This window comes from Ornithorhynchus anatinus, chromosome 11, assembly GCF_004115215.2.
Source record: "Ornithorhynchus anatinus isolate Pmale09 chromosome 11, mOrnAna1.pri.v4, whole genome shotgun sequence".
Classification (NCBI taxonomy): Eukaryota; Metazoa; Chordata; class Mammalia; order Monotremata; family Ornithorhynchidae; genus Ornithorhynchus; species Ornithorhynchus anatinus.
Window position 1 is genome coordinate 50,793,092 of NC_041738.1, and position 11,080 is coordinate 50,804,171.

The following is an 11,080-nucleotide window of genomic DNA, read 5'->3' on the forward strand; positions in this document are numbered from 1 at the left end:
ACAATCTACAGTCCCCAGTTGAAATCATTTTTACCAGCAACTATGAGATCTGTTTAAAGCACTCAGTCACCTTGCCCCCTCCTACATTAACCTGCTGCTTTCCTACTACAGTCCAGTCCACACAATTTGCTTCTCTAATGCCAACCTACTCACTGTACCTCGATTTCATCTATCTCACCACTGACCTCTGGCCCAAGTCCTGGTACGCCCTCCCTCTTTATATCCGACAGTCTCCCCATCTCCGAAGTCTTATTGAAAGTCCATCTCCTCCAAGAGGTCTTCCCTAACTAGGCCCTCATTTCCTTTTCTCCCACTATCTTGTGTGTCCCCCTCGCACTTGAACTTGCACCCTTTATTCACCCATCCCTGGGTCCCCCAGCACTTAAGCACATTCATAATTTATATTAATATCAAATCCAATCATTAGAATGTCCTACAACATTCTTGAATTTCATGTGGTTATACAGAAGCCATATATTATTTCAATCATTTTCAGACCTTCTCCCTACCATCTTGTTGGCTTTGTTTTGAAACAATTGATGACCAGATGCAAATTTTGTCTATCTCAAGAATTTGTGCAAACACAACTATCATGCTACAGGAGAAATGCCTGTATTTGTGATGGGAAGTAGAATGGCTTAGTGGAAAGAGCATAGGCCTGGGTTCTAAATGCCCGCTTTGCCATATGTCTGCTGTGTGACCTTGGACAAGTCACTTAACTTCACTAAGCTTCCGTTTCCTCAGGAGTAAAATGGAGATTAAATATTCAATCTCCTCCTTAGACTGTGAGCTCCATGTGGGACAGGGACTGGGTTCTACCCGATTATCTCATTTCTACCCCAGCACCAGGCACTTAATCCTATAATAATTTGATATCACCCAGTCCCACCCATCTGTAAACCCCAATCCAATCCCACTGCCAATTTACTCCAAATCCAGCAGAGTCCGGGGAGAATCAGTTCAGTCTCCTCCCTCTTCTGGGAGCATCTCTGTCTCTGGCATAACCAACTCCAGCTTCCTCTTGTCCCAGGCCACCCCTGGGCATTAGTCTGAGCCCAAAAGGCAGTGTGGCCTAGTGCAAAGAGCAAGGGCTTGGGGGTTAGAAGGACCTGGGTTTTAACTGTGGCTCTGTCACTTGTCTACTTGGTTACCTTGAGCAAGTCATTTAACTTCTCTGTCTCTCAGTTTGCTCATCTGTAAAGTGGGGATTAAGACTGTGAGCCCCATGTGGGGCATGGTCTGTAACCAAACTGATTAGCTTGTATTTACCCCAGCACTTAGTACAGTGCCTGGCACATGGTAATCACTTAACAAATACCACTCAAAAAAAAAAAGGCAGCCCTGAGGTCATTGTGTTTTGGGATTGGTATCTTTTGTTGGTTGATCACCCCAGGGCACCTGCAGCTTGACAAACTTTTTCCAAAGATCTCAGATACTCCCACTAAGCCTTTGCTTGGGGTCCCAAGCCTCATTAGTCCAATTTTATGACACCGAGAATCAGCATGGCTTAGCAAGAGCACAAGCCTGGGAATTAGGGTTTCTGGGCTCACGTCCGCTGTGTGACCTTGGGCAAATCACTTAACTTTCCTTATCTCTAAAATGGGGATTAAATACCTGCTATTCCTCCTGCTTAGACTGTGAGCCCCATGTGTCGAATTTGATTATTTTCTACCTCCCCTAGCACTTCTTATTCCTAGGTCAGGGATCTGGTGTGGCACTTCCCCACTGTGTCTTAAGGATTGCTTTAATGAACTCACGGAGATAGAGCTAGGCTGTATCAGTCATCGTGCAGGTGATCAGTCTGGTGATGGGACCCAATGTTCCTCTCCACACTCCTCTTCCACCCTCACATCCTTAATGTGACCATGATCTCCATGCCTGTCTTCCTCCACGCTCTGAAGCCCATCATCTTCTTTCTTCTCCAACCCCAGCCTGATGTCCTGATTCCCATTTTCTTTGGATCTTCTTGCCCAAGCTCCTCATTCCACCACTCTTCAAAAGCTTAACTCATTGCCATGTGGAAACTCCTCTGCCTCCAAAACTGACCGTGGCCTCTCCTTTTGCTCCTGATCAAGTCACTCGGTCTGTCTTCTCTTCATCCTGGGAAGTCTGGTCCAGACTCAAGAAAACTAGACACGATGGATTACGTGGGAATGAACGCTTTTATTTTGGTCAGCGTAACAATATTTTAAGGTTGTTGCACATAATATGCAGGTCACTTGTAGTAAAGGTTACGAGTTCATTCTAAAATCCCACCAGTCTGGAACCAGGGGTGGGAGATGCTAAATTCTACTCTATTCAGAAATCAAAAGGATAAACCCAAAGGATTTTTGCTCTGAGGTCAAGTCTAAACCAGGGCAACAACATCAGGGTGGATCCAAATGGAAGTAAATTTCCCCTTAACAAGCCAGGTTGGTTTAGATGACTTTGTTGAGTTTGAACTAACGTATAGTTTACAAATTCTCATGGATTCCTTTGTTTCCTAAAACAGCAGAACAAACAAGTAACTTCAGTGGCCCAGAAGTGAATTATCAGATCAGTATAAACCTGCTCTGACATGGCCAGATGGCACCAGAAGATGATATCAGTATGCATTTGCCACCTCTACATGAGGTCCGCAGACCATTCATCCCCAAACCCTTACACACTTTTCCTGTGTGGTCTGAACACACTCAGTGATGCTCAGATCGGTCATCCCAGCACAGAAACTTAGCAGAGATCACCCGCCCTCATTTACCTGAGACAGTGAGAGCGGCGGAAGGGCCGGGGTGTATTCCCTGAATCGGAGGCCAAATCAGGAGGAGGGCCCAGGCCTGCCAACATCTATTCTCTTGCTTTTCTCCGAGAGTTTAGCTTTGGCTCCAACAGGAAACTCTTCTCAGAACTGGGTGGAGAGCCTGAACCTCAAGTGCAACCTATGGGACTGAAGATTCAATCCTTATTGCGAGGCTTTCCCAGCCTCGTTATTTTACAAGACACGGCTGTCTGTCGTATAATTAAGTCTGGATTGAGACAGTAGCTTCTCTCTCATGTGGACACCTTGGTGCCTAGTCAGAGCTGAGCTCTTAGTGAAGCTCTTCCCACACTGGGGACACTCGTAGGGTTTCTCTCCCGTGTGGATTCTCTGATGGGCATTAAAGTGGGAACTGTTATTGAAGCTTTTTCCACACTCACCACACTGGTAGGGGCTCTCTCCTGTGTGGGCCCGCCGGTGGGCACTGAACTGGGAGCTGTTGTTAAAACGTTTCCCACACTCACCGCATTTATAAGGCTTCTCTCCTGTGTGGGTTCTCTGGTGTACAATAAGGCTGGAGCTCTGGTTAAAGCTTTTTCCACACTCGCCACACTTATAGGGTCTTTCCCCCGTATGGGTCCTCAAATGGGCCGTGAGGTTGGAACGCTCGCTGAAACTTTTCCCACACTCTTGGCATTTGTGAGGTTTCTCGCCCGTGTGGATCCTCTGATGTCGAACAAGGTAGGAGCCCCGGCTGAAGCTTTTCCCACATTCACGACATTTCGGGACTTTGTCGTGGCTTGGTCGAGGCAAAAGGTGGGTATTCTGAAAGAAGCTTTTCCCACCCCTGAGACGCTTATAGGACTTGGCTGCTATGGAGAGTCTCTGTTGAGCTCCTCCTTTCTTTGAATCTCTCTCCTGAAAAGTCAGCTTCCTCTGTCTCTCCCCTGGAACATTTCCACATTGCCTTCTGGACCGGCACTCATGCTCACATTCTCCTTTCAGATTAGAACTTGGGTGCAGCTCCCCATCAGACCGTCCTGACATTGTCCTGGGCAAGCCCACATCTTCTGAACTTTCCCATTTTGGATTCTTCCCTTTATTTTCACTCCTGACATCAAAATCTGAAAGAAGGAAGAAAAATGCATTGCCTTTGCTGAGGAGCAGAGCAAACATGAGAGAACAGAGAAGAAAGTTAAAAGCAAACTAGCGATTAGTTAGAAATTCAAGAATCGAATACTCCTTCTGGGAACTGAGAGCCCTCTCAGTGTTTCCTCCCTCCCTGCCGGGCTCTGACCAGAGCAAGAGAGCACTGGTGCTCTCTTAGTCCTCGCCTCAGTGAATGATCCTTGGGACCTCTCTACTGGGGCCCTTGAGGTCTAAGGACTATAATTCTTTTCAACTGGTTTCAATCTCTGCCATGGGATTCAATCAATCGATCATATTTATTGAGCGCAGTTCGAACAGCACTGTATTAAGCACTTGGGAGAGTATAACAGAGTTGGTATACACGTTCCCTGCCTACAATGAGCTTACAGTCTAGAGGGGATTGTCCCCTTAATCTTTCTGCCTCCAAAAGCATCTATGACTGTGGGTGGATGAGGATCCCGTGGGCCATGCCTCGGGGAGTCTAAGGTTCGGGAGGACTGAGTTGTGCCAAAGACCGGAGTCCACTTCCTTGGCAAACTCTACCTTAAGTCACGCTGCTTCTCCTTTTATGTCAGGGCCTGTGGGCAGCTCCATCCTGGAACTCTGCCCACCATGCCTGGACTCTCAGGGAAATTTTTTTATAAGTGTCTTATTTACCTTCCCACCCTGACACATCAGTCATCAAGGCCAGGTGCTTCCTTCTCCACAATAACATTTGAATTGGCTTATTCCTCCTGTCTCCATCCTAGGGACTGTCACATCATGCTAGGACTACTGTTATCTCTTCGCAGCTCTTCCAGCTCCGAAACATTGTACACTCTCTAATTAAAATGATTTTCTTTGTCCATTTCAGATGTGAAAGTCAGAGGACCTAGCACCACCACCTGTCTGCTGTGTGACCTTGGGCAAGTCACTTAACTGCCATGTGCCTCAGTTTCCTCATGTGTAAAATGGAGATGTAATACCTGTTCTCCCTACCACTTACACTCTGAGCTCATATGGGGTAGGGACTGTGTCTGAGCTGATTGTCTTGTATCTACTCTAGTGCTTAGTATAATGCTCTGGGACATAAAAAGTGCTTAATAAATGCTGTAACTATTACCAGTAATACATTATAATATAGTAAACATTAATAACTGTAACTCTAAGCTCCTGATTAGTTCAGTGCTATGCCCCCTATGGATGCTCAATGAACACTTGTTAACTTGTCTTACCAGATGGGGTTTGGAATAGGACTGGGGAGTCAGAGCTCTCAACTTTAGGGACTAGTTCCTTGAGGCCCAGTTCAACTCCGTCCGAATCCTCTGCCAAGGACACTTCCACAGCTGCCCGGGGCGTCCACGCTCCGGTCTCAGCCTCGTCTCTCCCTTGTTTGGAGACTGATGCCATCTTGCCGAAGACATCAGTCCTGGTGACGGAAGCCCAAGAGCTCAACAGGATGTCCATCTCCTTATAAAAGGCACAGGGTTCTGGGACGTGGCCTCGCCTGACCTTCCGGTAGCTGGTCTGGAGGCTCTTGAACTTGGTCCGACACTGCTCTGGGGAGCGGAGGAAGCCGCGGTCCCGCAGCTGCTCGGCCACCGCCCCGTACACCTGGCTGTTTCGTTGGCATGTGCGGAGCTTTTCATAAAAGCGGGACTCGCTGAGAATGGCTAGGAAAGTCTTGGTTTCCTCGTAGCCCCAGTGCACACCTGCCACAGGAGAGAAGGTCACTCAGAAGGTCAGCAATGGTACAAAGGCCTTCGATACTACACCTCCCCAACTCCCAGCCATGTCTTCTACATTTCCCAGTTCCTGAGAAATCAACTGAACACGTACTTCATTCTTTCACACTTGGAAACTTTTCAATCCAGTAAAAGCCAACGTAGCTACCGGAGGGTTTGGGGGATAGGAACGATTCACTCATCAGAACATACCTGCGTTGCAATAGTGCAGCTGCCGAGGAGCCAGGCTCATTATGGTTGGCTTGTCAGACCCCTGGGTGACTTCCAGGGTCCCTTCAAGGGGAAGAGTGGAACAGGGTGGGAAGGCCATGAGAGGTCAGGGTAGGGTAAAGGAGCAAAGGCAGGGAGGGTGAGAGAGTGGAGCAGAGGATGAAAAAGAGGACAGGGTGGGATCAGTCGGTGTTGGTTGCAAGTAGATTCTTGAACATTTTGATGCAACCTCATTCTTCGCCCAAGCAGATGGACCCGGAGCCCGCCGGGTGTGGGAGCTTTCCTGTGCCGGACCCCTACTCTACCACCCATGAGCCCTTTAGGTATTCTCAGCATGCATCACAACAGTTGGGGTTGGTAGCCAGATTAACTCAAGGGGGTGATCCAGGCCAAAGGGGAGGGGAGGAATAAGGGGGTCCAAGAAAGTGGATTGAAGCAAGTGACTCCTCCACGTTACAGTTAATCCGGGAGGGCCAGGCTGGTTCTGGGCCCGTCCCAGTGATCAGAAAGTGTCCAACAGGGAATGTTGGGTTTAAGATCCCTCACTAGATTTAAACTCCTTAAGGGCAGGAAGTGTGGTTTCTCCTGTGCTCACCCTGCTACTTAGTAGGGCTCTGCATGCAGTACGAGCTCAAAAAAATACCACTGATTAAACCCTCCCCACAAGAGCGCAATCCCTGAAGGACACTAGAACCAACTGATTCTATTCATTGCTATTGTTCTTGTCTGTCCATCTCCCCCGATTAGAATGTAAGCCCATCAAAGGGCAGGGACTGTATCTGTTACCGATTTCTACATTCCAAGCGCTTAGTACAGTGCTCTGCACATAGTAAGCACTCAATAAATACTATTGAATGAATGAATGAATAAACTGATGGCTTTGAGAGGGTGATTTTCACTCCAGAAGTGTCTGGGTGGGGAAGAGACCGGCAGCATAGTAGCAGAGGCAGAGAAGCAGCAGCTTTAGGACTTGAAGGAAATATATGCTGCTGTCCGGATAGGTTTAGTGTTTGTCTGGGACAACCATGCTGCCCAACGAAGAGTGGCTGCACATTCAGGCTCTCCCAGTAACGTCTAGACTTTATTTGCTGCTCCCCACTCCCCTTTACTTAAACAAATGGTATTTGTTATGTGCTTACTACGTGCCAGCACTGTTCTGAGCGCCGGGGTAGACACAAGACTGGACACAGTCTATGTCCCACATGGGGCTTACAGTCTTAATCCTCCATTGCAGCTGAGGTGCAGGGAAGTTAAGTGACTTGCCCAAGGTCACCCAGTGGGCAAGTGATGGAGTGGGGATTAGAACCCAGGTCCTCTGTCTCCCAGGCCGGTGTTCTTTCCACTAGGCCCGCTGCTTTCCTGAAATGAGGAGGGGGAAGGATGGATTGTCACGCTTCTCTTACAAATGGAAGAATTGAGGCCCGGAGAAGGGAAGTAACTTCCTTCCAGATCAGACCGGCCACTGGCCGAACTGAAACTAGGCCTCCTGCCTCCTGGTCTCATGCTCTTTCCCCAAACTTACTACTTCCCCTTTCAAAACACTCATAGAGAGAGATTTTTACCCATGCGGCTTGGGAACTGGATTGTGGTACTAGGGCTCCTAGGCTCTTGGCTCTGCTCCTCAGGGCTCATCTCATCACTTTCAGAATCCTCCGTAGCATCATCTTCCACCACCTCCTCGTACATCCCGGGCCCCTGCTGCCGCTCTTCAGTGTCGGCACCATCCTCTGCCAATCTTGGGGGAGATACTGTCTCTCCTAGGATGGCCACAGAAGAGACAGAAGCCCGGGAATTCACCAGGGCTTCCATTTCCTCATAGAAGGCACAGGGCTCTGGGAGCCGACCTCTCCTTTCCTTCCAATAGCTGGCCTGGAGGCTCTTGAACTTGGTCCGGCACTGCTCCAGGGTCCGAAGGAACCCACGCTCCCGCAGCCGCTCCGCCACCGCCCCATACACCTGACTGTTGCGCTGACAAGTGCGGAGCTTCTCGTAAAACCGAGATTCGCTAAGAATCGCAAGGAAAGTTTTGGTCTCTTCAAAGCTCCAGTGCACCCCGGCAACTTTCTCATCTTCCAAAGTCCGTGGCCTTGGGTCTCCCCAGATCTGCCCTTCCCTCCTTGCTGGGGCCCGCTCAGGTCGCACTCTCTCCTCTCCTGTCGGGGAGCCTCTTGAGACCCGCTTCTCCTCAGATCCCTGGAGCTTTGGAATCCGGGTGTTTTCTCTTCGCTCCAGAACAGAGATCACGTTAGGGTTGGGGATGGGAAATCCTGTTCATGGAGAAGCAAACAGGGCTAGTCGTGGTTCACATTGGTCCCCACCATGTTGGCGGCTGGATAGATGGACATCATCCCTCCTTTACCAGAAATAGTTGGGACTAGTAAGTGAAGAGGCTAGTTAGATACTCTGGGATAGAGCGATGACTCGGGGAATGCAGGCTAACTAGCCCAATTGTGACAGTGCAGAGACTAGATGCCCTGTAAGGGGGAACATAAACAACCTTATCTTGCTCTGTGTTCCTGGGGAAGGGATGACCATGACTCTCACTCTCCCACCCTGACCAGAGGCACTGGGGAGGGGGATTGGATGCCAAGAGACAACAAAAGGAGGAAACTCTCTCAGGCTCTGGGACTGGGCATGGTTGCCCCTTGACTGACATGCAGCAGAAATACCACAGCCCTGAATCATCCTTATCGACAGTATTTAACTAATTACTCACTTCATTTGGCATTCTAACTAGGAATTGCATGGAATTAACAAGGGAACACACTGTCCTTGCCCTCAAGGATTTCACTGCAGCGTGATGGAGACAGGACAAGCATAATTTAGAGGAAAAATGAATCCTTACCCATTGGGATCACATTCCCATGATTCTCTTGCACAATGACTCTACAGAGGGCCTTCTGGGCAGGAGCCAGATGCCTCAACTCGGCCCGAGTTGGAGACCCGGTGGTATCCTCACACGGTACTGGTTCCTGTAACAGCACCGGCACCTGCTGTAACCAAGACAATCACAATCCCTCTCCCCGCTCCCCATCCTCTCTTCTCTCTTTCCCCTCCTCCCCCTCCCCACTCCCCTCTCTCTTCCCACCCCCTTCTCTTTCTCTCTCTCTGCAAAATGAAAATGGCCAGGTCTGGGTGAAGAAACTGATGAGATGACTCGCTTCTGACTGTGAGATGTGTTGGATGAGAAGGAAAGACATAGAGAAAGGGAAAAGTACACGGAGGAATACAGCAGCCTGAGAAGAGTCCAGCCCCCTCAACGGTGGGCCTGCTGCAAAATGGGGAGAATTTCCATGATGGGACACACAATCACTGGGGAAAGGGAAGGCACAGGATCACACCTGACCCTGAGATTTCATGCTGGAAAAGGAGAACAGAGGCTCACCTGGGACCCAGTCACAAGGAGCACGGTTGCCATCTGGCCTCTACGGCTCCCCTCCTCAGGAAGAACTGAACCCGAAGGGACAGGCCAAGCTGAGGGAGGAGAAAGGAGCCAGCATTGTGACAGTTTACTACCTCCTTTACAGAGGAATGTCTTTCTTTTTTCTTAATGGTATTTGTTAAACCCTTACTGTGTGTCAGGCACTGTACTAAGTGTTGGGGGTCAATATGAGCTAATCAGGCTGGACACAGCCCATGGCCCACATGGAGCTCACAGTCTTAATCGCCATTTTCGAGAAGAGGTTATTAAGGCACAGAGGAAGTGAAATGACTTGTCCAAGGTAACATAGCAGACAAGTGGCAGAGCCAGTATTAGAATTAGAATGCTGGTCTTTCTGACTCCCAGGCCCATGCTCTAGCCACTAGGTCATGTTACTTCTGTGGTCTCAGAGACCGTATCCTCTCTCCCTCCCTCCTACAATCTAAAAGATTCCCAGCTCTCTCCACTTTCAAAGCCGTGCTAAAATCCCATCCTCGCCACCAAGGCTTCCTCCAGTGAATTCCCTGCATTCTTGTCACATATACTCATCAGCCATCTCTAGTGCTTCTACTTATACCCATCCTCGGTTCTTTTATATATGTTTACTCCATCATTCACTCATTTATTTAGATCATTTATTTGTAACCAATTAATGATATTTATTGAACATTAACTGGGTTCAGAGTACTATTCTAAATGCTTCAGAGAGTACATTACAGCATAGGTGGCAGACATGTTCCTTGCCCACAGTGAACATACTTTTCGTGTGTCTTCCCATTAGAGTGTAAGCTACTTGTGGACAGGGAACATGCCACTTCACTTTTGGTTCTTCCTAAGCACTTAGTACCGTGCATTGCATCCACTGGATACTCAGTAAATGCTATTTCTACTTTTTATGCCTATTAATTTTAAACCAAGCACAGGAATGCTCAAATTGGAGTTCATGTGTTTCAATTTCCTCTTCTACTTCCTTCTGCATTGCTCTTGAACTTACACTTGATTCTATTTATTTGCTATTGTTTTAATGAGATGTTCTTCCCCTTGATTCTATTTATTGCCATTGTTCTTGTCTGTCTCCCCCGATTAGACTATAAGCCTGTCAAAGGGCAGGGACTGTCTCTGTTACCGATTTGTACATTCCAAACGCTTAGTACAGTGCTCTGCACATAGTAGGTGCTCAATAAATGCTATTGAATGAATGAATTTGCACCCTTTATTCACCCCATCCTCAGCCCCACAGCACTTAGGGACATATCTATTATTTATTCATATTATTGTCTGTCTCCCCCTCTAGACTACCTTATCAACTCCGCTATATTGTACTCTCCCAAGCGCTTAGTAGAGTGTTCTCTGCACATGATTGATTGATCAATCCATCAATGGTAGTTATTGAGCACTTGCTATGTGCAGAGCACTCTACTAAGAGCTTGGGAGAGTACAATACAACAGAATTAGAAGACATATTCCCTGCCCATAATGAGCTGACGGTCTAGAGGACTGATCACTTCTGGCTCCCTTTTTGAGTCTGAAACATCTAAGGATCCAGCTGGGTCTACTGACATGTATCAGAGACACCATTAGTTTGGGGTTCTGCACGTTCCAACCTACCCAACTCCCCAAGGTGAGAAACAGTGGAGAGCGGCAGAGAGCATGGAATAGCAGCAGAAACCCAGGGAAAGTGCTTCAGGCGGCGAGACCAGAGTCCAGACCTACAGAAAAGGAGCCCCTGGCATCTAATGCCTGACCTCTCTTCTACTTTTAAAGTTTTTGAGGGAAGATGACTTTACACCTTTCCTTTGAGACCTATTTCACTGTTTAACTATTGTGTCACAAAAGATTTCC

The 11,080-nt window shown here is 48.2% G+C and overlaps 1 protein-coding gene across 4 annotated transcripts in view; it reads right to left on the reverse strand.

Moving 5' to 3' along the window:
* Positions 1 to 2,143: 2,143 nt before the first annotated feature.
* LOC103171105 (zinc finger and SCAN domain-containing protein 32-like) overlaps positions 2,144 to 11,080 on the reverse strand; it is a 17,543-nt gene continuing 8,606 nt past the window's right edge. The window contains exons 4-9 of one of the 4 annotated variants that reach the window (XM_029074465.2): positions 9,203 to 9,291; positions 8,663 to 8,789; positions 7,380 to 8,084; positions 5,800 to 5,880; positions 5,098 to 5,574; positions 2,144 to 3,858 (exon numbers count right to left, since the gene is read on the reverse strand). In XM_029074465.2, coding sequence (XP_028930298.1) covers positions 2,969 to 3,858; positions 5,098 to 5,574; positions 5,800 to 5,880; positions 7,380 to 8,084; positions 8,663 to 8,789; positions 9,203 to 9,291 — 2,369 coding nt within the window. In that variant the 3' untranslated portion in view covers positions 2,144 to 2,968. Of the gene's footprint in view, positions 3,859 to 5,097; positions 5,575 to 5,799; positions 5,881 to 7,379; positions 8,085 to 8,662; positions 8,811 to 9,202; positions 9,292 to 11,080 lie in introns of all 4 variants that reach the window. The other 3 variants (XM_029074466.2, XM_029074463.2, XM_029074468.2) reach the window with 3 other exon arrangements.